This window comes from Peromyscus leucopus, chromosome 4 (genome assembly GCF_004664715.2).
Source record: "Peromyscus leucopus breed LL Stock chromosome 4, UCI_PerLeu_2.1, whole genome shotgun sequence".
Classification (NCBI taxonomy): domain Eukaryota; kingdom Metazoa; phylum Chordata; class Mammalia; order Rodentia; family Cricetidae; genus Peromyscus; species Peromyscus leucopus.
Window position 1 is genome coordinate 68012269 of NC_051066.1, and position 26570 is coordinate 68038838.

Below are 26570 nucleotides of genomic sequence, written 5' to 3' on the forward strand. Positions count from 1 at the left end.
TTGCTTTCCAAGTGTGGTCCCGAGCTCAGGTGTCTAAGTATTTGGAAAATGTGGTAGTGTGCTGGTCTCTCTCTGTGTGGGTGGGTCATCTGTGGTTATCACTCACTTTTCACTGTTTTTGCATGTTACCTGAAAAGCACAGAGTGTCAGTTGATAACTGTTAGTTTCATTGGTTAGGCTTCCTGTTGACAGCTCAAGGTGGAGCTAAGGTAGTTAAGTTTTTTGAGGAACCAAAATTTTTGCTCTAATTTTGTCTCAGGATGTCTGTGCCCTTAGCAATGCCCTCCCCAATGTTCAAGGGTCACCTGTACTTATTTTTCCTGGTCTTGAAAAGCTGTATTAAAGCAGAAGTTTAACTGCTCTTGAATTCCTTCTTTGCTGTAAAAACTACTCATTTTCTTCCTTGTGTATTGTTGGGTTTTAAATTTTAGAGATTGGTATTTGTTTTTTGGGTTTTTTTTTTTTTCTCCTTTAAAGTCAGAAATCTTTGAGTCTTTAGCTTTTGATGACATCATAAATCTGTTTGTAGTTTTAACTCTGCTTTTCCTTCTGTTACAGGGGATTAGAGAGCTGAAGGAGAGCCAGTTTCCCCAAAATTGGTAAGTACTCTAACTAAGCAAGCACAGTGTGCCTGATTCTAGCTGGACTCATTCAGATATTAAGTGACATTATAAGTGATTTTTTTCCCCTCCAAAAAAAGCTTCCTTCCCCAAAAGAAGGCTTTGCTGTTTGCACTGGAAGTGAATTTTTAGCTTCACATAGCTGTATCTGAAATACATTTGCGTTTCTTTCTGATAACTCCACTAGACTTGCATGCTCCTGAATTTGATAACTCATTAAAAGTTGAAGGTCCTCTTGCCAAAATGCCCTTAATGCAGTAGTTAGGCCTGAGAATTCAAAGTCAGGAAAGACAAGTTCATGTTCCCATTGTGTTCTGTATTACTGTGTTGTTACATTTGAGGCTTTCCTATGTATAGACTGGCCAGGTTACTGTAGCCATGGGGCCTTCTTCACCTTGAAGTTGGAGCTTCTTGATGTCTGTATTCTTACACTTGACATTAGATTGTCTTCAAGTCTGAGATTGCTTTTTAGTGTGTGTTGCTTTGTATAATTTTTTAAAAGAAAAGAGAAAGACAAGAACATTTTTCTTGATAGCTACTTTAATAGACTTTTTAACAGCTTATATCTTATCATACTTATTCAGTTTTTGGATGTCTTAATTCAAGATCCTAGATTGCACTGGGTGATCTGATGCAACTAAGCATCTGACAGATATTTACTTTATTTGGAGAGCATGTGCTTTGAAAAAAAAATCAAGCTTTATTTGTGTAATCCTCTAATGTAAGGCTGCTTAAGAAAATAATATAACAAAAACAACAACAACAACAAAAAAAAAAACCTGTCCTCAAATAGTAGTTAACTTACTGTGTAGAATAGTTAGAGCCGATGTTTGGTTTTGACTTTTTGAGACAGGATCTCACTCTATGTAGCATTGGCTGGCTTGAAGCTGGCTATATAGACTAGACTGGCTATGAATAAATACACAGATCTGCCTATTGAGTGCTGAGATTAAAAGCGTGCACCACCACCATGCCCAGCAGATTTTTGGCTTTGTGGTCCTAGTATCTCTCTGGGTTTTGAAACTGGGATTTGAATGTATGAGGGAGTCTCTTGAGCCAATGAACCTTGAATTTTGCTACTATGTAATTCTGTTGCCTTTCCCTCATGGAACCTTGTAAAGTAGTAATCAAGACCCCTTACCTTGTGGTGTTCTAGAACACATCTGTCCTGCATAGCAATTGCTTTGCTTACATCCCTGACAGGTTGTTACTTATTCAGGTGCACATTGAATACTACATTGAAAAAAAAAAATGGAGGCCTTTGTTTTCTGTAATCAATGTGTTTTGAGAAACTCTGGTTCTACAGAAACTGAAGAAATATTTCTGAGGTTGGGGCTGGGGTGGGAAAAGGGTTCTGTGGTCAAATAATTTGGGAAATGCTGCACTAAACTAAGTTAAACAGGTTTCTTTACTGCAGGACTTCTCAGAACCTTTAATATGCTAATGTGCATTGTGAATCTCCAAGATGGGGATATGATATGCAGCATTCTTGAATACTTCTAATGACAGGGAGCCCACTACCTCATAAGGTAACCCATTCCTTTTTTGTACAGTTCTAATCCTTAGTTCTTCTTTATACTGATCTGAAATCTATCTTCCATGACTTTACTTTTACTAAGTATGATATGATTGTTTATGCTGGGACCACCACACCTTCCTGTGTTACCGTTGGTTTGTTTGTTTGTTTGTTTGTTTTGTGTGTGTGTGTGTATTTATAAGCTTCTGGCTAGGCTTGCCTGAACAGCCCCCATCCTCAAATCATTTAGTAACTTTTTAGTAAATGTGGCAACCAGTTCTAAAATCTTATACACTTTATCACTGTGCTTTTGTGCACCACTTCCGACCTTCATTTCGAGTTTCTGTAAACTAAATTTTAGTGTTTCAGTGTTCCCCTTGTTGGGTGTGGTTGGGATTTTAAATGGCATGCTTCCTTTCCCTACGGAAGGATAGGAGGTAGAAGAATGTAAGTGTGCAGGCAGTCTGTGTCCCAGAAGCTGAGTCTGACCAGTGCACTGGGATGAACCTGATGGTGGGAAGACGTACAGCCTCTGAGGAGATGTTGTGGGAATTCCTGGCCTGACCCAGAATCCACAAGAGCCCTTGGGCTGCAGTGCTGTGAACTCTGTACATAGTCTTTAGAAAAAGAAATGACCTGTTCTCTTCCCTGTAAACCCAGATAAACAGATAATTTAATAGATAAGAAACATTTATTAACTAGTAAACAACAGTAACTATGTAGTTGAATAGTTTGGAAACAACCAGCTAACTGTGGTGGTTTTGCCAATAGCTGTCATAGCAGGACTTGAGCACACAGCCTGGTCAGCCTCTAAAGCAGGGTTGTCAAGTTTTATGAGGGACATTTTCTGTTGATTTGTGGAGTGTCACCAAAGAAATAATGCCCTGAAAATAAGTCAAGATGTAATGAAAATTTGCAGAATAATAAGGAAAAAATTAGATTTTTCCTATTTAAAAAACACCCGTGAATGTAGATCAGAAGCAGATGCTTGTAAACATAAGAAATGCATGGTATAAAGAGCACAGAGCTCTTTTGAGGGACAGTTCCAGAGCATACCGTGTCATGAACTTATTAAAGTAACTCTTGGTTGGCCTGGCAGATTTGAATAGGAAAAGAATTCTTGTCAATTTTGCAGTGAAGTATTTTATTTCTTAGCAATAAAAGGGATTAGAGCTTCCCTACAAGTCCTAAGAGTCATAGCAGAAGACCCAGAGGTCGTGTGCCTAATGGAGAATGTTCAGAGCAATAGCAGCCTCATTCTTAAGACAATTTGGACTTTTTCAATTTTATTTTTTATTTTTAGATTCATTTTTACTATTTTGGGTGTACAGGTGTTTTGCACGCATGTACATCTATGCACCAAATGAGTTTTTGGTGCCTGAAGAGGTGGTGAGCCTCCATATGGATGCTGAGAATCAAACCTAGGTCCTTTGCAAGAACAACAAGTAATCTCAGCCACTGAGCCAACTCTCCAGCCTGAGAATTTGAGAAAGTTTAAGCATGAAGAAGTATGTCAATAGCCCAAAACTTGGTGGTTTACAAAAGGTTTTTCCAAGACTTTTACTTGATTTAAACCTCATAACAGTCCTGATAGAGGTGACATGAGCCCCATTTTCCCAGGGGATAAGATTGGCTACACGATGAATGGTTTGGTTTGGTTTTGTGGGAGGTAGTCAATGTTCTTTCTTCACTATCCAGCTGCCTTGTTTTGGGATGAGATCTAATTATTGTTTGTTTAGTTTGTTATGATGTTTGGTGTGTGTGTGTGTGTGTGTGTGTGTGTGTGTGTGTGTGTGTGTGTTTGAGACAATGCCTCTTTTAGTCCAGGCTGGCCTTGAACTCACTATGTAGGTAAGGATGACCTTGAACTCCTGATCCTTCTGCCTCCACCTCCCAAGTGTTAATGATTACAGATGTGTACCCTGGTACCTGGCTGTTTTCTGCTTTGTTTTGTTTTGTTGCTTGCGAAGCTATTAGGTTACCTGATGGTTTAATGTGTACAGTGTTGAAGGCAGGAGGTTGGCATGTTGTGCTCGGCAGATGCCCCCAGTGATGGAGGTTTGTGTAGATGTTGTGTAGGAAGTGTCTGTTACTGTCTTGTGAGTCTGTTTATAGTCACCTTTCAGTCACTGATATCTCTGTCTCTCTGTCTCTGTCTGTCTCTCTCTCTCCTTTCCTTATTAGAATTGGGCAAATGTAATAAATTGTCTTTTATACATTTAGAAGTAACAGCTTTTGGGGGCTGATGAGAGGATGGCTCAGCACGTCAAGGCATTTGCCACCATGCCCGAGGCTCTTTTTGATCCCCAGAACCCACATGGTGGAAGGAAAGAACCAACTCTTTCAAATTGTCCTCTGACCTCTACACATACTGCATGGCATGTTTGCTCTACCCAGTAAATAAGTGATATTCTAAAAAAATTTTAAAAGTAATACTTTTTGTGAAGCTACAGACTGCCTCTAAATATTATTCACTAAGATTCCAGTGTTTTTTGTTTTTGTTTTTGTTTTTGTTTTTTCCTGAGACAGGGTTTCTCTGTGTAACAGCTCTGGCTGTCCTGGAATTCACTCTGTAGACGAGGCTGGCCTCTGCTTCCTGAGTGCTGGGATTAAAGGCATGTGCCATCACTGCCCAGCTTCTAGTGTTTTTTTTAAAGGCTCCAACATGTTAGCTTGAGTTAGTAAATTATAACTTTATGTATTTTAATTGTATAGACCAATCTCTTAAAACAACTGTTCAGAAAGAGACCTTTCTGAAGAAAGATTTCAAAATTGTCTTCTAGTCCTCCATGAGTTTCTTTGTGATCAGTCACGATCTTTTTTAACCCTTCAGTCTTATTCTAAAACAAAATGGGTAATTGGCATTTAAATGCCTTTGTATATATCTAATAAGCAGACAACAACCTGATGAGGAAGTACAAGCTGCCAGCTCCTCATTAGCTTGACTGGCAGGCTTGTTTTACAAGGCATGCTTTGACATTTAGAGTCTCCAGGTTAAAACCTTGTTTTCACTCTTTGCTCCGTCCTCTCTGCCCTCCTTCCCTCCACCCTCCTTTTTCTTTCTTTCCTTGAGACAGGATATCATGTAGCCTAGGTTGGTCTCAAATTCATTGTGTAGCTCGGACATTGGCCTTGAACTCCTGTGTCCACTTCATGAGTACTAATATTCCAGGAGTGTGCCATCATACCCAAGTGCTTTTTTCTTTTTTGAGGTTTTTTTTTTTTTTTTAGGTTATAAATGTTTCTGATGCTTTATTTATTCTCATTTATTTTTTTTTCTTAGTTGATAGGAGGTATGCATTGACTCTGGAAAAATTTGAGAATATTGATACTCCCCAAAAGAAGAAATCTCAGTAGCCCTTTCACCCCGAGATGGCTTCCAGCAGGATTATGAAGCGCATCAGACCCACCCTAGGAAGCTTAGAGTTTATTATTATGCATCTTCAGCAGCATAGGCAAAACCTTCCTTCTTAGATTTGTGTTTCTGTCATTAGTACAGACTGGTGTTTTTTATAGTCGTTGGCCAGTCATTAAAATTGTTGTGAGTGTATATTCATGTTAGGATGAGTTTCATAAAGGTATTTTCACTCACATGACTTTAACTGAATTCACAATTTTTATTGGTCATTCTTATTTCTTGTGAGAATTTTTGTTAATGTGTGAAAGCCTTGACTGTATAAACACTGTTAACCTTTTGTGGTGGGTATTGTAAGTTCTCTGTGTCTGTGATCTGCTTGTTTTAAGAGTTTGAGTTCAGCTGAGCTGTGGTGTGATGTTACCAGTGGTGCAGTAAAATAGGCCTTTCTGACTTTGAACATGCTTTTGTAGTGGGGCCATCCTTAATGTAAAAAGAATTGTAGGGAATCTTTTTGGACACATTTTCTGATAGGACTTTGCAAAAATTAAGACCATGTGTTTTTAAAGAGTTGTAATATAAACTGAGTGTAGTAGATTAAATTTATAGTCCCTGTACTTAGGAGGCCAAGGTAGGAGGATTGTGAGTTCAAGGCCAGGTTGGTATCTACAGGAAGTTTAGGGCAAGTCTGGGCTACACAGTGAAACCCTGTAAAACAGAACTGTCATGTTTAAATTAAGAGTTTGAGAAGGGAGATTATTTTAGCATTTAAAATTGAAGTAGCTGGTATAGTTTTCAAATTAGCAATTGCAAATCCGAGAAAGTGTAAATGACAACAAGAAGTCTTGCTCTACATGAGTTACTAATGATTCTGGTATTTATTTTAATTCCAAACAGTTTTTAGGACAGTAAGTGGCTGAAATTCATGATATGTCTCCTTTTAAAAATTATTTCCCCTAAATCTCCTGCCTGTACAAATTTAAGTTTGGCAAAGTGAATCTTCTAGAGATGTAACTTTGAAAGAATTTTGTACTTTGAGAATTTAATTTTTTTTAGGTTAGAATATTCTGATTTTATATAACATAGTGTATAAACCCTAGAGGAGAGATTGTCATTGATGTTTTAAGCCCAGAGAGATTAAGTAAATATAATGGAAACTAGAACTCCTAAGAATATATTTTATAGTTAATGATTTCATCATAGGTCTGTGAATTCAGTTTGACAACAGACTTTGAGAGACTCAGGCTGATGAGGACTGTCAGTGGAAAAATGGTTGCTAGAGAGCCTGGTGGTCATGAGTCTCGTCATATTGTTGTCAGGAACAAGTTTCCTCAGTGCCAAAAAGCAGCGCTAGCTACAGCTTTTATAGGTATAAGGAAGAAAAGAGGTTTTTAATAAAGTTTAAATTTATACAGACAAAAAAAATATATTTGATTTGATAGAATACCCCAAATTATGACCACATTTAAGAAAAGAAAAAAAAAGGTTAAAAGAAAAATTAGCCATTTGGTTAAGCTGCAATAGTGATGGTGTAGGACAGGAAGGTGAGACTAGGTGTCCCATTTACAATCATAAATCCAGATGACATCTTTACATACAGTTACGCATATGGTCGGAGAGATGCACTGTCAAGTTTGAAAAGGAGACAATAGTCACTGCAAAGCTAGAAACATGTGCCAGTGTTAGACCATCTCAGAACCTACCCATGAAGGTGGGTCCCTCCAGTTACTGGGTTAGACCATCTCAAAATCTACCCATGAAGGTTGGTCCCTCCAGTTCTACCCATGAAGGTGGGTCCCTCCAGTTCCTGGGGTGACTGTAGTGTTGCAGTGCACTGTATTTGGATTAAATAGTAAGTTGTTAATTGAAACACATAAGTCACTCAAGGCTTTCCCTTTGTTTTAGGACTTGTTTCTAGATAGAGTAAAAGTGCAATCAAGTTAAAATACCTTCCCATGGTCCTTTAACTTAGCGCCCCCCCCCCCTCAAGACTGGGAACTCTCCAATCCACTCTGATTTGAAAATGCTTGACCAACCATGTTTTGTGTCTGAGTGTTGTGGATGATGACAGTCTCCCCTGCTAGTTCTCATCTAGGTGGAAGTGGTCTTTTAGCCCCCTGCCCTCAGTGCTGAGCACACTGGGTATTTGTTGTCTTTCTTAGTTATTTGAAATGTTCTGTAGAGGAATGCTCAAAAGAAGAAAACCTAGGAAGTTTTGGTACTGAACTGTTTTTTAAAAGTCCTTTGGGGATACTTCGTGTTACAAAATAAAAGATTTCTAATTTAATTATTTTGACAAAAATTTTCTTCATTGATGATCCCAAACATTCTATGATCTCTACAGCTGCAGCAACAAGAGGAGCTTGTTATTTTAAAGGGAGGTGAAGACACTGTAGAATCAGCAGACCGAAGAAAGGGGAGAAGGCAGAGGATGGAGTTGCAGACCCTACAGGAGGCTCTGAAAGTGGAAATTCAGGTTCACCAGGTATGTCGTGTGTTGGCTACCCATGTATACTGTGTTGCTAAGGAAACAGACCCAGCTCTGTGTTTTGGTCAAGTTATGCAATCATTCTAAGACTTAACCAATGGCCATGGCATTTGCCCGCAGTTACTTCGCCACAAACGCACTCCCACTGCTTTTGAGAACTTTAAGAAGATATTCCTGACATCTTTTCCAGAAAAAAAAAGGGACTGGAAATATTTTTTTTTCATATCCTAAAGGTATTTGGAAAAAACAATGCTTTTTGCAGTTTTTCTGACCCATTTGAAGGCCTTTTATACACGTGATACCTTCCTTGTGTGTTTTATTTTTTTTTTATTTTTAAAATTTATTTTTGATCTTTTGAGACAGGGCCTCACTAGGTTGACTTGGTTGGCCTGGAACTCCCCATGTAAACTACACTGACCTTGAACTTGCATCAGTCCACATGCTTTGCTTACCCAGTGCCGACTTTCCTTACTTCACCATAATAAAGATGAGATGCATTTAAGCCAAGTATATATATACTTACTACACATGCTAATACATGTGCTCCTCTATGACTCATCTTTATACCTCATTGAAGTTTTTTTTATTCTTTTTTGATGATTCCAGTCTTTGATAAAGATAATCTGGTTGCTGTTATCGATATTTAAATGTTTTAACATATATATATATAATATAATAATATATAAAATAAATATATATATATATAATATATATATATATATATATATATATATATATATATTGGCTTTTCGAGACAGGGTTTCTCTATGTAGCTTTGCGCCTTTCCTGGAACTCACTTGGTAGCCCAGGCTGGCCTTGAACTCACAGAGATCTGCCTCTGCCTCTCGAGTGCTGGGATTAAAGGCGTGCACCACCACCGCCTGGCTAACCCTTATATTTTTAATCTCAGATAAAAGTAAACAAACCTTTAAAGTATATAATTATAAAATGTATATATAAATTTTATATTCATTTTATACAGTTGTTTTTGTAGTATGATAAGCTTAACAATATGTATTTTAATTTGTATATGTTGACACGGAAATATATAAACATAAACATATAATTATAATCAAGACAGAAAAATAACTAACTACATTGTTAACATTTATTATATAAATAGACTATCACTGTTTGTTTCATTTTTTAGACATCAGCTGGGCATTTGGTTTGAGGTGTACAAATAAACATACATGTGCATAATCTTTGGTATTCAAAAGTGATAAATGATAATTTGGCTACTTTTGACCATATAACATTTGTGAATGTGGGGATGGAATGATGGATGAAGGGAACTACTCTGTGTGTGATATTTTGGGTTGAACTCAGGACTTTGCACATGTCAGTGACTGATCTATCACTGAGCTGCATTTCCAGTTAGAATATACTTTTGTTTTAGGGTCTCCTTTCAAACTCTTGTCAGTCTTCCTGTTTCTGCTTTCTAAGCTGGGACTACAAGTTTGAACCACAACCCATACATTACTCTTTAAAAGCGTTTGCTTGGGGGTATACTTTCTCTGTTTTTCTCCTATGTGAGCTAATACAGCATTGATTTCTGAAATTGTTGGGATATACACTGGGCATTGGATAATTACTGGGTTTTCCTATTGCCCCAGAATTAATGTGGATTAGAGCTGACAGGAAAGCCTCAAAGTTACGTGCTATGTGTGTTGTTGTTGTTGTTTTCCACTTGGAGCTCTTGTTTGGGAGTTCCTGCTGCTGTTTGGACCCTGTAGATCTTTGCTCAGTAGTCGCCCTGCAGGGTGTGCTTCTCTTAGTGTACAGTATGGGCATCCTGTTCGGTTTGGCCTTGCTTTTGGTCTTTATTGAGGAGAGTCAAAATTTATCCATAAAGCCAACATTTTTTTGGATCAAAATTATTTTTAAAATTATTCTTTTATATGTATTGCATGTATGTGTACCATATGTGTGCCTGGTGTCTTTGGAGGCCAGAGGAGAATATCAGATCCCCTGGAACTGGAGTTACAGAGAGTTATATGTGAGTGCTGGGAACCGAATCTGGGACCTCTGGGAGAGCAGCCAGGGTTCTTAACCACTGAGCCATTTCCCAGTTCCTGGATGAAAATATTTTAACAGAGAGGAATATTGAACCCATCTCAGGTCAGTGGCAAGTAACAAACCTTAAATTCATAATTGTTTAGAGCTGATGTCACTAGTAGATTTTGGGAATATAGTAACAATTTGAAATCTGTGTGAATCAAAGATAATTTTATGGTGGTATATGTGATTTTAGAATTTTTTCTCTTAAGAAATTTTAGAATATAGTTTACATTCTTTTAATTTTTCATCATAAGACACATGTCTCAAATTAATTTTTCTTGAAAGAATTATCTATAAATTGAACTTTTTTAAAAAAAGTTTTTTTGTTTTTTTTAAATATGTATACAGTGTTCTGTCTGCCTGTTTGCCTGCATTCCAGAAGAGGGCACCAGATCTCATTATAGATGGTTGTGAGCTACCATATGGTTGCTGGGAATTGAACTCAGGACCTCTGGAAGAGCAGGCAGTGCTCTTAACCTCTGAGCCGTCTCTCCAGCCCTTAAATTGAACATTTTAAGTATTATCTTATTTCATAATTTGAAATCAGATATATCACTTACATAAACATAACAACTTTGAAAAATTTAGTCTTCATGATAATGTTTTAAAGTCTAATCAAAGATTTATAATTAGGGTCAGCAAGGTGTCTTAGTAGGAAAAGGTGCTTATTGCCAAGTTTTATAATATGAGTTCGATCCCTGGTATCTACATAGAAGCAGAACTGAGCCCTGAAAATTGTTCTTTGACCTCCATGTGTGAGTGCACATGTGTGCTCTCTCTTTCTCTCTATTTCTCCCTCATACACATTCTAAATAAAAATAATAATATAGCTGGGCAGTGGTGGCGCACGCCTTTAATCCTAGCACTCAGGAGGCAGAGGCAAGTGGATCTTTGTGAGTTTGAGGTCAGCCTGGTCTACAGAGTGAGTTCCAGGACAGCCAGAGCTGTTAAACAGAGAAACCAAATAAAATAAAATAATAAGTTATACTTGTTGACTCAAGGGATATGTATTCTTCTAATTATTTTAAACACCCTGAATATAAGCTGTCAATTTGTTTATATATTTAACTATTTGTTTTAAGTATAAAATTATAGCCTCTTGCTGGGCGGTGATGGTATACACCTTTAATCCCAGCACTCGGGAGACAGAGTCAGGTGGATCTCTGTGAGTTCAAGGCCAGCCTGGGCTACAGGCACCAAAACTACACAGAAGAAACCCTGTCTCCAAAAAAAAAAAAAAAAAAAAAAAAAAAAAAAACAACAACAACAAAAAAAACCCAACCCAAAAAATTATAGCCTTTTAAATTAGATATTTAGTTAAATATTTTTTACTTTATGTATATATATATATATGTGTGTGTGTGTGTGTGTGTGTCTGTGTCTGTGTGTGTGTCTGAGTATATGTTCTATGCACCTTGTGCGTGCAGTGCTCTACTAGGTCAGAAGACAGTGTCAGATTCCATGAAACTAGGGTGATAGGCAGTTGTGAGCCACCTGCTGTGGGTGCTGGGAAATAGACCTGGGTCCTCTGCATTAAAGCTAAGTCATCCCTTCAGCCCCCAAATTATAATCCTGTTTTCATCTTTAATTATTATACATTCTATTTGTGTAATTTCCATACCAATTAATGTATTTTAAATTATTTATTTGTGTGTGTGTGCATGTGCCTGTGTGTGCACCCACACAGGGTAAGGGTAGATATTGATATCTTTTTTTTATCACTATCCAACTTTTCTTTTGAGACAGGGTCTCGCCCAGAACCTGAAGCTCACTGATAGGCTGGACTGGCTGACCAGTGAGATTCCAGGATCCCCCTGTCTGTCTCAACCCTAGAGTTACAGGTGTACCTCCACACACCTGGACATTTTTTGTTTGTGTCAGGGATCCAGACTCAGGATTTATGAATGAAGCACTTTATTAACTGAGTTGTCTCCTTAGTACCCTGTCTCCCTATTTTTGAAAAAAAAGTAGCAATAAATCCAAATGATAGTCTTTATTCTGAAAACTGGTCCAGTTCTGATTGACTGTATACTGATGATGCTTGTAGTTCTTGAACAGGATACGTTCAGGATGGCCAGAAATGATGCCAGAGCATGGGTCTTGGGTGCTAGGGGGAAGCCAAAGCAAGAATGGACTTTTAATAAATATTAAAGCAAAAAACACCTTTGAGGCATTTCTGTTTAGGAAACGAAATTAGGTAAAAGTTAAGCTTTTAAGGTAAAATCTGTATTAAGAAGTTGCCCAGTGTTGCTTTGGTGGGAGTCTCGTTTCTTCATGTTTTTGCATGTGTAGGCAGAAGTACCAATGTGTACATAGTTTATGGTCAATAAATACTTAAGTGATGGTGGCCATTTGGGGGGGTCACCTACATTTAATTGTGTGTGTGTGTGTGTGTGTGTGTGTGTGTGTGTGTGTGTATTGGAGTCTGTTTCAGAGTATTAACTCCATATGGGATGGAGACTAGTATAAAGCAAGCAGAAGTTAACATACTTTCTCGGTAAAGGGCTGGATGGTGAAGTATTTAAACTGCAGGCCATTCATATCTGTGTCACTCCTCTGCTGTGAACAAATGGGTGTGGCTCGGTTTCCTAAGACTTTATTTAGGAAGCAGTTGGTGGTCTGGATTTGGCTGCTTGGCTGTTGTTTTCTTATCTTTGATACAATATAGGTCATGGAAAATGGTATCAGGCATTCAGTGGAAAAGGACTTTGATGACGCAATTCCAGTTGAATGTCATCTGGGGTATGGATGGCCTAGTGAGTTCCTCATCTCGTCTTGTTTGTGTAAATGTGGTTTAACTACATGTACATAGAAAAGCTGATTTATTTATTTTCTGGAGAGGTAGATCTTACTAGTCAGTTTTTAAATTCTAGTGCCATGGGCTACACCAGTTGCTTAGAGGTTAAGAACACTTGTCACTTTTGCGGAACCCACTTTTGGTTCCCAGCACCCGCATGGTGGCTCACAGCCATCTGTAACTCTAGTTCCAGGGGTCTGACACCTACCTCTGCCATCTGAGGGTGACAGGCCTGTATGTGGTGCAAACACGAAGCAGAATTACATGCAAGCAAAAACTTATATACATTAAATAAATAGATAGCAATAAAAAATCCAATGTTATGGGAAAAAAAAAACTCTTTTAGCCTCAAAAATAACTTTACAGATAATAGCCAGTTCTGCAGTAACCAAATCAAAAAGGACACTCAGACTTTATTTTTTATTTTATGTGTGTGTGAGTTTGTGTGTCACAGCATACACATAGATGTCAGAAGGCAACTCTGTGGAATAGGTTCTCTGCTCCACCAGGTGGTTTCTAGGAATAGAGCTAAGGTTTTGAGTCTTGGGTGGAAATAACCTTTGCCCACTCAGCCATCTCCCGAGCCCAAATCAGCTTCTAAAATGGAAGTGTGGCAAGATTTGTAAGGATGTAGACATTCCATTCCATTGAGCTTATAGACAGTGCATTACTACACAGATTTCGATGCGTCTACTGAAGAGGTAGTTTTGTCAGACATGAAGCAGAATTTCATCATGTACACTTTGTGTATTTGATGGCCTCAGCTATCCAGAATGCATTTTAGTACCAGGAAGAAAGACTTTTGTCCAGTTAGAATACATGTCATATCATTCACCAAGCATTTCTTGGGCTATTGCAGCCGGGTCACTCATCTTAAAATTAGTCCAGTGTGTTTATTACATAGCATCGGAAGCAGCAAGGCTGAGTTGGTGTTCATTGCTTTTAGAAAGTGGCATAGTACTAGCAGGATTTGTTAGCGGATTGCTTGACAATTAAGAATTAAAGGGGTCGACAAGAAGCTAAATGGATAGAGGGCCCTGCTACCAAGCCCAAAGACCTGATGTTAATTCCTGGGACCCACATGGTGGAAAGAGAGAACGAACATCTGAAAGTGATCCTCTTACTTCCACATGTGCACCACGACACAGGTGCACATACACAAGTGAACTACTTAAAACAATATATATATATTTAATTAATATATATCAATAAACAACATAGTTAATGTTAAATATTTAAATAAAATAATATGTAATACAAATAAATATTTTAAATAAAATATTTAATTAAAAAAAGGGGGGTTGGGGATTTAGCTCAGTGGTAGAGTGCTTGACTAGCAAGCACAAGGCCCTGGGTTCGGTCCTCAGCTCTGGAAAAAAAAAAAAAGAGCTGGGCGGTGGTGGCGCACACCTTTAATCCCAGCACTCGGGAGGCAGAGCAGGCGGATCTCTGTGAGTTCGAGGCCAGCCTGGTCTACAAAGTGAGTTCCAGGAAAGACGCAAAACTACACAGAGAAACCCTGTCTCGAAAAACAAACAAAACAAAACAACAATAACAAAAAAGAACTAGGCCAGGTGGTGGTGGCACACGCCTTTAATCGCAGCACTTGGGCTGGTGGATCTCTGTGAACTCACGGCCAGTCTGGTCTACAGAGCTAGTTCCACAACAGCCAGGACTACATAAAGAGAAACCCTCAGGAAAAAAAGAAAGAAAGAAGAAAGAACTAGGGGGCTGGAGAGATGGCTCAGAGGTTAAGAGCACTGACTGCTCTTCCAGAGGTCCTGAGTTCAATTCCCAGTAACCACATGGTGGCTCACAACCATCTGTAATGAGAACTGGTACCCTCTTCTGGCCTGCAGTCATACGTGTTGTATACAGAATAAATAAATAAATCTTAAAAAAAAAAAAAAGAAGAAGAAGAAGAAAGAACTAGACTAAAAAATCTAAAAGGCGTAAGGACTCATTATAACATTGTGGTTTGGGACTTTTTGCAAGTCATATTGTTATATAGTATTGTATATTATCATATTATCACTCCTCTAACTATAAGAGCTTGGTTTCTGTTTAATAAAGTAGATGAGTGTATTGCATATTTTATATTTTTTTTATAACAACATTTTAAAAGTGCCTTGTCACCCAAAGAGTGTGACAACTCTTTCTATTATTATATGAAGATTCTGTTGGAAAAGAGCTAATCCTAGGTACCCAATCCTCGGTTTTAGGAGGCAGCCTTCTCATATTCCTTTATTGTTTAAATCTCTCTGTCCACAGGTATTGTTACTCTTTTTTTTTTTTTTTTTAACCAGTTGGGTTAGATCAGATGATATCTATTTATTATTTGATGTGTATGAGTGTTTTGTCTGCATGTATATTTGCACCATATGTGTGCCTGAAGCCTACAGAGGCCAGAAGAAGGGACCCATCTCTGGGCCTGCAGTTACAGGTGATTGAGAGCTGACAGCACAAAGTCACTTGACGAGGCTCCTTCTGCTGTGAGGTACAAACCAATAGGCCTGCCAGACCTTTACTTTGCTGTATACAAACAGCCCTGTTTGTCTCGGTACAGCTTCTTTCCAGACCTTGTTTGGGAATCCAGATGGTGACAATAGTTTAAAGGAGTATTTGTCCTTTGGAGCATCCTACTTATTTGTTTTGTTTGTTTGTTTTAAGATAGGGACTCACTATGTAGCTGTGGCTGTCTGGAACACACTATATAGACCAGGTTGGCCTCGAGCACACAGAGATCTGCCTGCCTCTGCCTCCTGTTTGCTGGGAGTAAAGGCGTGCGCCACTCTGCCCGGCCTGTACATCCTGCTTATTTAAATTGCAGAAGTCACTATCCTCCTCCACACTGACAAATCAGGTACTTTTTTATTGCAAAAATAAAGGGATAGTTGATTCTTTATTCTGTACAAAGAGTGCTTCAATAGTCTTTTACAGACCTCACCAAAATTTTTGGTCTGTTTTGATGGTGATACTGATTTATTTTTATTTTTATTTTTGTGCGTGCATGTTTGCGTGCATGTGCCCCCCCAAACCTAGGTAGCCATAGGAGTTAGGATGTGAAACTGACAGTTCTTTTTCTCTCTTTATTACTAGAAACTGGTTGCTCAAATGAAGCAGGATCCACAGGTAAAAATTTCTGTTGTTATTAATTTAATTTTTAAATGTAAAATAAATTGAAAATGACAATAAACTGGTAAAATGCGGATGTTAGTTAAATTTAAAAGTTTCATCCCAAACATCATATATATTTGCATGTTGATATTTATGTTTTATAGGTTTAAAAAAATCCAGTTGTATAAAATTGCTATCATTTCAACTTTGTTACTGTTATTTTGCTTTTTTGTTAATTGCTATGAATATTTGTTAAAAAAAAAGGTTTAACAGGCTTCATATAGCTTAAATTTCTTTCTTTAAAAAACTACTTTTGAAGAGAGTAGGGTGTATGTGTGTGCACGCTTTTAATCCCAGCACTTGAGAGGCAAGGCAGTGCATTGAGTTTGAGGCCAGCCTGGTCTACAGAGCAAGTTTAGGACAGCCAGGCAAACAACTGTTGACACTTTACCTGACTGGCTTCAGGCTCTCAATCCTCCTCCCTTGAGCTCTCAAATGCTGGGATTACATGCTTGTGTCCCCATATATGGCTTAGATTCACATATTCAGAATTAAGCAGGCTTTTAAAGTCTCAAAACTCACAAAATGCCCCCAAACCATTTTTAATTGTGTGGAGTTTATATATAGGACACCTGAATATTGGATTTACTACATTGACAGTAAAAATTTTAGGATAATTTATAAAAAGTTTGAAATGTACATTTTGTTTTGTTTTTTGTTTTGGGACAAGATCTCATGTTCCAGGATAGCCCCAAATTTCATATGTAGCTAAAGATGACATTGGCTTCCTATTCCTCCTGCTTTTAATTCTCAAGTGTTGAGATTATAGGTATGTGTCCCCATACCTGGTTTTGAAATTTCTACATTTAAAAGAACCCTTAAAAAGAGTTTAGAGGTATCTTATATAATATAATAGTTGGTAAAATGTTAAATTTAATTTTTATAGGAGTTTTGACTTGGAAATTTTATTCTCTTCTATAGAGAATTCTTTCTCCAAAGTTACCTTGCCCTCTAGTGATTCATATTATTCAGGTAGTGTCTTCTTGGCATCCATTAGACAGTGGGTCATACATGACTTTCTATAAAGTAAAATAAATTCTTGAAGAGTAGTACTAAGGCAGATTAATTTTTTCTTTTTAAGTCGGGTATAATAATTTCAGTGGTCTGACTGTTGTATTAATAATTCATTGACTCTGAGAAGTAGCCTTTGTGGCCACATCTGCCTTCCATCAGAAACATGCCTTTTTTAATGTTTATTTAGTGTGTTCACAATTTAAACTGAATTTAGTGAACCAAGTGGCAACAGATTGCTAGGTCCTTTATATTTAATATGGTGATCTATATTGTCAATAACTGAAGTAGTTTCAGAAGCCAGCAGTTCTGATAATTCATGATCATATAACAGTAAATTCTTAAAATTTCCATGACCCTGGAAAATCTGAGGGCCAATAACTTACTGGACAACAGTTTAAGTGCCTTCAGAGAAGCCTTATGTTAAATACACCTGAACAATCCCAAATGAGGTAAGCTGAGCACAGAAAGAGTGTGTGCCCCAACCCCGACAGACCAGGCAGGGAAATGAGGAAGTGTGTGTGAAACAAGTAAGTCTCTCACTGGGGTGACATTCAGCTTTCCTGCTATGTTAAACACTTGAAAACTTTAATATCCTACTCCCCCACCTCCCTACCCCCTACCCCCGCAAAAGGCAGACATGCTCAGTGCATTTCATCTCAAATAGTACTGCTTTTCGATTCCTGGAATTTCAGCGTGTTGATTTGAATGATGTGCTGTTAAGGCAGTTACAGTGCTGACAGCTTTCCAAATCTAGGCTAAAATAACAAATGTATTTTACTAAATAAGAGAGAGGACAAGTAGAGAAAAGCCTCTTATCTTTGTTGATAATGCCGCTAAGCAGTGGGGTGGCGTCCTTTAACCTCCATTTTCCTGTTTTTGTCTGATTAGTGGAGCTTTAGGTTTTCTGTCAACTGATACTTTCCATAAAGAATAACAATATTTTAGGAGAAAGGTACTATTAGAGTGCAAGATAAGATTGTATAAAACTTCCTATAATTTAAAACAGTTATGAGGAAGCTGCTCCATTCTGTTTTAGGGGTCGATGTTATGCTTATAATTTAATGCATGGAAAATTTGATAGCTAAAGGTTGCTTCAGCACTTGTAATGCAGTATATGCATAATCTTCCTGATACTATTATGTTAACAAATGAATATCTTTCTCACAGATATTTTTTCTTTCCAATCAGAATGCTGACTTAAAGAAACAGCTTCATGAACTCCAAGCCAAAATCACAGCTTTGAGTGAGAAACAGGTAGGGGAAGGCGGGGACATATTTTTAACATTGTGTTCTAAAGATATGTGTGCTTGAAGCTTCTAAGAGAACTGCTGTTTTTCTTCATGTGTGAAAATAAGTGTGGGCAGCCAGACTCAGTTTAATTTTGCTTGAGCTGTTTATCTATTTTTATTTTTGGTTGAAATCAGTCTCTAGAGTATCCCATGAGTATATGCTACTGGCAGATACCTAAAAGCAATGTGGCAGGCTGCTGTTAACGTGTTAATTACACTGTAATTTGCCCATAGGGGAAGGGGCAAAGAAAATGGGAGTGGGTGTGATGTGGAGTCCGGGAGCGGCTGTGTCGTCTTCTTAACTGTTCAAAGATTTGAGCTGACATTTTCCTTATTAGGTGGCTCTCCATGTAGGTCTCCTGTTGTCAATGTTGTCAGACTTTTATGCTGATGTTCATCGGATGCTGACCTACTATTTGAAAACTCTTTGGTGGAATTTGTTGTAGTCACTCTATGTAGGGCAAGAAAGGCCATCTTGTGTTTTGTACAAGGACTTCTGCAAAGTGCTCTGGTCACTTTGTAGACCAGCTTCCACTTTACCTGCCACCAGGTGGAGTGTGACCGTCGCTGGTGCTCTCGGTACAGCCTGTGGTAATCTATGAATCATCCCCTTTTCTTCTTTGCTCACTCTTCTCCCTCTGGTTAGAAGAGCAGTTTCTGTCCTGGAGTAATGAGCAAATAGCTGTGAGCCAGTTGACAGTTGAGTGCTAGTGAAATCTTACTGAAGAGTTTTGTCAAAATGGTCTTCGGTAACTGAGTTTTATGTTGTTGTCTAAACAATAGCAACAAATACTTTTTTCCTGCAGACTTCTGACCATGTTTTTCATTTCATTGAAGGGAGAAATAAACTTTGAGAACCACAGATAGTTAATCTCCTAAGCTGGGTGAACCACTGTTTTTGATTCCTCTTTCTTCGGTGCTTTCCAATCTTGTCCCTCCACAGACAGTGTTTTAGATTAGGAGGAGCCAGAGTAAAACTGGGAGGTGATGGGCTGCAGAGGAAGAGAAAAACTTGTAAGAGAAAATGTAAACAGGACTTGTTAGTGTGTGACTGGGTTCTCTAAAGTGAAGTATGTTGGTGACAGTGTCTGCCTTTAGAGCTCTGTTTAGTTCTGAGCCTTCTGATAGTTGCAGGGTTCCTTTGACAAGATGCCAATGAGTGAGTCACTTTTGCTGAAAGTTTCATGTATTCTAGCAGAGAGAAGTTGAAAATGATTAGTGGAATGGGGATGGGAAATGCTTTTACAAAGCTAAAAGAACTCAAGGCTGCATTTCAGGGAAATGGGGCAATCAAAGAAAAAATTACATTTATTTGAAAATTTTGTTTGTGACAACTAGTGTGAAGGTTTGTGTCTTAGTCACTGTTCTGTTGCTGTGAAGAGACACTATGACCAAGGCAACTTTTTTTGGGAGGGGGCGGGGTTTCAAGACAGGGTTTCTCTGTGTAGCACTGGCTGTCGTGGAACTTACTCTGTAGACCAGGCTGGCCTCAAACTCACAGATCTGCCTTAATCCTCCTTGAGTTCTGGGATTAAAGGCATGCACCACTACCGCCTGACTACCGAGGCAACTCTTCCAAAGGAAAACATTTAATTGGAGTTTGCTTACAGTTTCAGAGTTAATCCATTCTTATCATTGCAGGGAGCATGGTGCTTGAATAGTAGCCAAGAGGTACATCAGATTCACAGGCAGAGCATGGGATATGGGAAGATGGAGGGGGTGGTGGTGGTGGTGGGGTAGAGGGGTGCAGCAGAGAAATAGAGGGAAGGAGAGAAGGAAGAGGGAGGGGGGAGAGACTGGGCCTGATGGGCTTTTGAAGCCTCAAAGCCTGCCCCCAGTGACACACTTCCTCCAACAAGGCTACACCTCCATATCCTTCTAATCCTTTCCAAGAGTTCCACTCCCTGCTGACTAAGCATCCAAGTATATGAACCTATAGAGGCCATTCTTATTCAAACCACCTCAGTTTGGTTTATTCTGTAACTTCTTATTCTTGACTGACCTCACTTAGAGAATTACAGTTGTCTAGTCATCACTGACAGAAACATCAGAAAGACCTTAAGCTGAAATGCAGTCTTTCAGATTTTGTATTTGCTTAAACTATAAAATAGCCTTCTTGATAGACTAGGACAGGACAGTGTTTAAAGAAGGAACAGCTGTCCATTGTGAGCCCTGACTCTTCCTCAGCATTCCAGCAGGAAATCTTGCTGTTGTTCATCAGACTGAAATCTAAAAGTGTTTGATTTTGAAACGAATTTCTGATGCTACCTGTTTTTCTTTGTCAAAGACTACTTAGACCTTGGCAAAACTTTTCTTTTCACTTTAGTAGCTAAAATCTGAGTTATCTTACTCATATGACTAATAGTTTAGCTTAACATTATGTTTTTGTTGTGAGAAAAAGTTAAATACAGAAAAGTCTGAAGAATAATGTCATACTTACAGTTAAAGACTTAATCCTTGGGTTTTTTTGAGACAGTTTTTCTGTGTAGCCCCAGAACTCACTCTATAGACCAGGCTAGCCTTGAACTCACAGAAATCCACCTGACTCTGCCTCCCGAGTGCTGGGATTAAAGGTGTGTGCCACTGCCCAGGTCTTGATACATTCTTATATATTTATTTGTAAAGTTAATTGTACAAGTAAAATATAAACATTTTCTTATTTTTCTTTATTAAAGAAATATAACATTGCGGATAGTCATCAATTCTTAGAGTAGACTTACTAGGTTCTTATTCATTAATACAACTTTACTCTTTGATAGTGCTTTGTTTGGGAAAATACAGTCTTCGGTGAGCATCCTCTGTGGCTAAAACCCAATGAATTTCCTTGAATGCTTGTTTGGAAATTTCTAGTGCTTTCAAACTGTAGCTCGAGATTCCTGAATAGAAATTCTAGGGTGGGTTTAGAAGGCAGCTTCACCTACAGGGATTCAGTTTGTCTCTGACAGTTAACTCAAAACATTCCTAGGTTCAGTTGGCTAAATAAATTGTATGTTATGTAGCCAATTAAAATCGTGGTTTAGTGATATAGAATAGCTTCTGCTAAGAGTCATATATGACTTAATGTACATTACATGTGTGTTGAAATACAAATGTATGTGAAAGCAGTATCAGTAGAAAATGTTGGGAGGTGGTGATTTTACATATAGTTGTGTAGCTGGAATTTTCTCCAGTCCCACTCCAGTCCCACTCAGGCCCCCGCAGTTCCGCAGCCCACTTATAAAATAATCACTCAGAAGCTCATATTAATTAAAATTGCTCGGCCATTAGCTCAGGCTAACTGTTGACTAGCTCTTACATTTTAAATTAACCCAATTCTATTAATCTATGAGTTGCCACATGGCTTTTACATCTCGCTTCCTCTGTGTCTGGCTGGCGACTCCTGACTCAGCCTTCCTGTTCCCAGAATTCTCTATCCTGCTGGTCCTGCCTATACTTCCTGCCTGGCTACTGGCCAATCAGCAATCAATCAATCAATCAATCAATCAATTAATCAACCAGAGCAACACATTCATAGCATCCCCAGCATAGTTGTTTTTTCCCCCTTATTCTCCTGCGTGTGTGTTTTTAAAAAATCTGCATAATACATATGTTTCATTTTAAGATAGGGGGAAAAAAAGAAACATTGTTTAAAAAAAATTTTTTTGACAGCAGTTTTGGTTTGTCCCTGGAATAGTTAGTGTTTGAAAACTGTGTGACATTCTCTTCATGATAGATGATCCACTCTAATCAGAGAATTCAACTATTTTGAACCATAGTGAGGCTAACATGTGGAAGCAGTTATTCATTTCCTTAACAGGATTCATTCTCATTCTGCACTTCCCCCTCCATTTATATCTGACAGGCAATATGTGGTCCGTGGCAGAATAGAGAGATTCTGATTCTGGAGCCAAAATGCTCAGGTGCTTTAGTATTCTGTTTTAATTCTAATTTCTTGTAAAAACAATCTTTTCCCTCTTCCTCTTCTTCCTCCTCTTCTTCCTCTTCCTCCTCTTCATCCTCCTCCTCTTCTTCCTCTTCCTCCTCCTCTTTTTTTTTTTTACTCTTGAGAGTTCTGGGGATGGAACCCAGAGCTCTGTGCATGTTAAGCAAGTGCACTATTGTAACTGCACTACACCTCTAGCCTAACAGGCAGTCTTAACATTCCAAAGTGTGTCTCTTGTCCTAGGAGGATTTAGGCCAAGTTGATGTTCATACAAGTTGGCTTTCCCTGCCTTAGTTTGCCAGCCTACTCTCTGGCTTGCCCTCCCTGCTGAGAGTTGTTACTTACTCTGAGGAGCCAACCCTGACGCCCCTTTCTCCACTCATAATCTCACTGAAGCCTCTTTTTTTTCTTTATAGTAAATGCCATTTTCAATCAGGCTTGTCTGTGAATGAAACCCCCACATAAAGATGGCTTGAACAGGTATACTTCTACCTGTCTGTTGTCCAGAAGCTCTGTAGTGGACTAGGTTGGAAAGAGCATCTCTACAGTGTCAGTGACCCAGGCACCTCCTGTTCTGATGCTCTGCCATTCTCAGCATGAAGCTTCACATCAGAGTCCAAAATAGCAACTCCATCTGGTGAGAAGGGGAGTCAACAGAGAGGGAGCCCTGTATTTTTAAGGATGTTTACTGGGAGCTTTATGTACCTTTCCAGTTAAATCTCCTTGATTTGAACTTATTTACATGGCCTCACTAGTTGCAGGGAAGACTGGGAAGTGTAGTTTATTTCTGGAGGCTGTGGCCAGATAAATTTAGGCACTGCATACTGCAGCTAAATACAGTTTCTACCACCGTAGCATATCACTGATTATGATCACATATCTACTTATAATTACTATTTTTGTTTTGTTTTGTTTTTCGAGACAGGGTTTCTCTGTGTAGTTTTTGGTGCCTGTCCTGGGTCTCACACTGTAGACCAGGCTGGCCTTGAACTCACAGAGATCCACCTGGCTTTGCCTCCTGAGTGCTGAGATTAAAGGCGTGCGTCACCATCGCCCAGCTAGAACAACATAATTTAAACTAAGTCACGTGTGTTACTTGGCTTCATGCTACTGTAGTGAAGCACCTGAGGTCATTAATAAAGAAGTTGATAGGTTCAGAGGCCAAGAACATACGGCTCCGTGCTTTGACGCTCTAGTGAGGGCAGCACATCATAGCAGGAGCACAAGGCATAACAGACTTCTCATTTCACAAATCAAGTAAGAAGCAGAGAGAGGATGAGACTGGGGCTTAGTGACAATACCCCAGTAAGGTCCTACCTTCTGAAGACCCATATTACTTCCCAGGCCTGAGCCTGAGCCTTTCAGGGACACTTTCATTTTCATGCCATGGATGACAGTAGGTGACTTGAACAGTGGTGAGTGGATAGGAATAGGGGCCCTAGGAGTTCATTTCTAGTCCTGACTTTCTAATGGGTTAGTTGTTAAGGTTTCATATCTCAATCATTTAGTGCATCTACTTCCTTATTTATGGAAGATTTGTACGACAGTGCCTTTAGCTGTTAATGAACATGTGTCTGTTGAGTGTGTCCAGTCTGGGGAATGTGAATTCTGTTCAGAAGGGAATTGCTGCATTTAGATGCGTCACTTGGCTATGTAACTCCATCATCCTGTATGTAAAACACTGATTTCTAAGGAGCTAGAGCATTGACATTTAACGCAGGTGTGAGTGCATCATTGTAATTGACTTTGCAGCTTAGCCTTCACTGTGTAGTTCACCAGACTAGAATCCATGGCAGTGTACGCTTCGTTCAGTTTTAGATAGTAAATTACTATGTAGGATTTTACCTATTAAATGTTCTTGGAAATAGGACATTAAGCACAATAGTTAATGTTTCTTTGAGTTCTCATTGGTTGGGCTCATTGGTTACTGTGCTCTAATTTTGGTAACCTGATACTTGATTATCTCTAGTTTCAACCAGTACCCATAGAATGTTCCCTGGTTCACAATTTAGCTAGTGTGATCGGCTAATATTCTTAGCACAATTTAGAAGTGTTATTTCCTTAGAGATGCTTTTGTTATCTGTCTTATTTATCCTATCTTCTTATTATCCAGAGCATACACATCCCCTGTAAGTCACTCTAGTTCATGTTGCCTGTGTCATATTTGTGTGAAACTACTTGACTATTTGTTTGCTGAGTTTGCTGTCACTTGTATACTTAGGACATCAGCACCTTATCCTTTCCATCTAATATAGCAAATACAATATTTCAGATTTCTGGGGAAATTTTATTTTATTTTTGAGGCAGGGTTTCTCTGTGTAGCTTTGCTCCTTCCCTAGAACTCACTCTGCAGACCAGGCTGGCCTCGACCTCACAGAGATTCACCTGCCTCTGCCTCTCGAGTGCTGGATTAAAGGCGTGCCCATCACAGCCCAGCCATTTCTGGGGAAATCTTATGGCTTATCTTGGGCAGATGTGGAGGAAGGATTTGAACATTTGCAGTAAATGTGAAGGTTTTAAGACCAAGGTTTCAAGTGAGTGACACAATGTAGTTCACAGTACTATATTTTCTAACCTATCTTATTTTTATTCTTGTAGTATAGTTGTCTGTTGCCAATATTCTGTGCTTGTCTGGGTAGACAGCGGATGATGTCTTTAGGAGAGAGAAGCTTGGTGGAGTAACGTTGCTGTGTCATTGCAGAATGCTCAGTGTAGTACCATGGAGTAAATCAAGGCAGTCAGTGGCTGAACACTGCCCTCTGTAGCAGCAGTATTGGGGGAACTGAGGGTATAAAACTGTCCTCTCAAGAATTTGTTCTAATCATTTAGTTTCAGTGCTGGCAAGTGGAACAAGTTCAACTTGAAATTCTTAGCTCTCACGTGAGGTGCGCTACATGTTGACCCAGGTGACTAGACTCTATAGTGTGTTCTTTATCTCTTTGCTGGTCTCCCCTCCTTAGCTTAGAGTAGTCACTTTGAGCCAGTGAAAACCAAGCCAATGCCTCTTCTGGTGGAACTGTTTTCAATCTTCATGGACTCTTTGTATTTCAAAATGTTGAGGGGCTCTGGCTATTGGACAGCGTTATTCTAAGGTGTGTAGATAGATGGTGTAGATGACAGGTGCTTTACAGGAGCCAATGTGACTCTCACTCCACCTTTCAATTACATTAGGAACTTCATTTGTGCCTTTGATTCTCCCCTATTCCATTTTTCCTAGGAGCTCTACTTTTTTTTTTTTTAAACAGATCTATGTAACACCCCTTTCCACTATAACACACACACAGTGAGCCTCAAACTCTTGTTTAGCCAACTCTGACCTTGAACTTCTGATCCTCCATACCTCAGCTTGCCAAGCACTGCGATTACAGGCTGCACCACCACACCAGGCTGATCTACTTTCTGAAACTGTAATTCCAAGAATCTGACACGTCAATTTATTCCTTGCACTTATTGAGAATTTACTATGGTGAGAGGAATGGTGGTACCCCAGGAGGGTACAGAGAATGACAATCTTTGTATCACTTCACAAGCCTGGTCCCTGTAAGGCACTGCTGTTCATGAGTACAGACACTTCAGCAGTTCGTTCTCTCTGCTTTTCTTGCATCCTTCTCTTTGAACCACACCCTATAAATCCTCAGTGTCAATCTTCCCTCCCAAGGCTCTTCTTAAACCTCGTGTTCTTGCAACTGGAACTTTTTTTCTCTTTGCCTGGCACATTCCTACTTACCTTTTGAAGACCGTTTGACTACAGTCCTCTAGGAAGCTTTCCTTGGCTCCTCTCCACCCTCCTCCAGGTATAGTACACATACTTCCTGGTTTGTCACTGTAGTACTTATTAGTAACCATTGGATTGTTGTGTAATCATCTGTAAGGTCCTGTAGGGCAAGAGCTGTTGTTTTACTAACATCCGTACTCATGAATTCTAGCACGGTATGCAAAAACACAGTATGTTTGAATATATTAATTCATTAAACATCCAGGAGGCTAATGAGGTAGCCAAGGATGTCCATATCAAGGAGGTTCACCATTAAAAGATTCCCATTCAGATAGCCCCAGTCCTTCCTTTTTGTGGAGAGAGATTTTTTAATTGTTTTAAGATTTCTTTTTTTATTTTCTGTCTTTCTGTCTCTCTCTTTCTCTCTTTTTTTAAGACAGGGTTTTTCTGTGTAACATCCCTGACTGTCCTAGAACTCACTTTGTATACTAGGCTGGCCTTGAAATCGTAAGAGAACCCCTGCCTCTGCCTCCTGAGTGCTGGAATTAAAGGAGTGAGCCACCGTGCTCATCTATTTTATGTATTATGAATGTTTTGCCTGTATGCATGTCTTTGC

The 26570-nt window shown here is 38.9% G+C and overlaps 1 protein-coding gene across 18 annotated transcripts in view; it reads left to right on the plus strand.

Annotated features, from left to right (window-relative positions):
• Window positions 1-26570, plus strand: part of Phf21a (PHD finger protein 21A) — a 179649-nt gene that overhangs the window by 28149 nt on the left and 124930 nt on the right. For 8 of the 18 annotated variants that reach the window (XM_028878968.2, XM_028878958.2, XM_028878963.2 and 5 more), the window contains 5 exons: window positions 559-599; window positions 2038-2149; window positions 7836-7976; window positions 15937-15969; window positions 18196-18282. In XM_028878968.2, coding sequence (XP_028734801.1) covers window positions 2123-2149; window positions 7836-7976; window positions 15937-15969; window positions 18196-18282 — 288 coding nt within the window. In that variant the 5' untranslated portion in view covers window positions 559-599; window positions 2038-2122. Of the gene's footprint in view, window positions 1-558; window positions 600-2022; window positions 2150-7835; window positions 7977-15936; window positions 15970-18195; window positions 18283-26570 lie in introns of all 18 variants that reach the window. The other 10 variants (XM_028878969.2, XM_028878971.2, XM_028878964.2 and 7 more) reach the window with 3 other exon arrangements.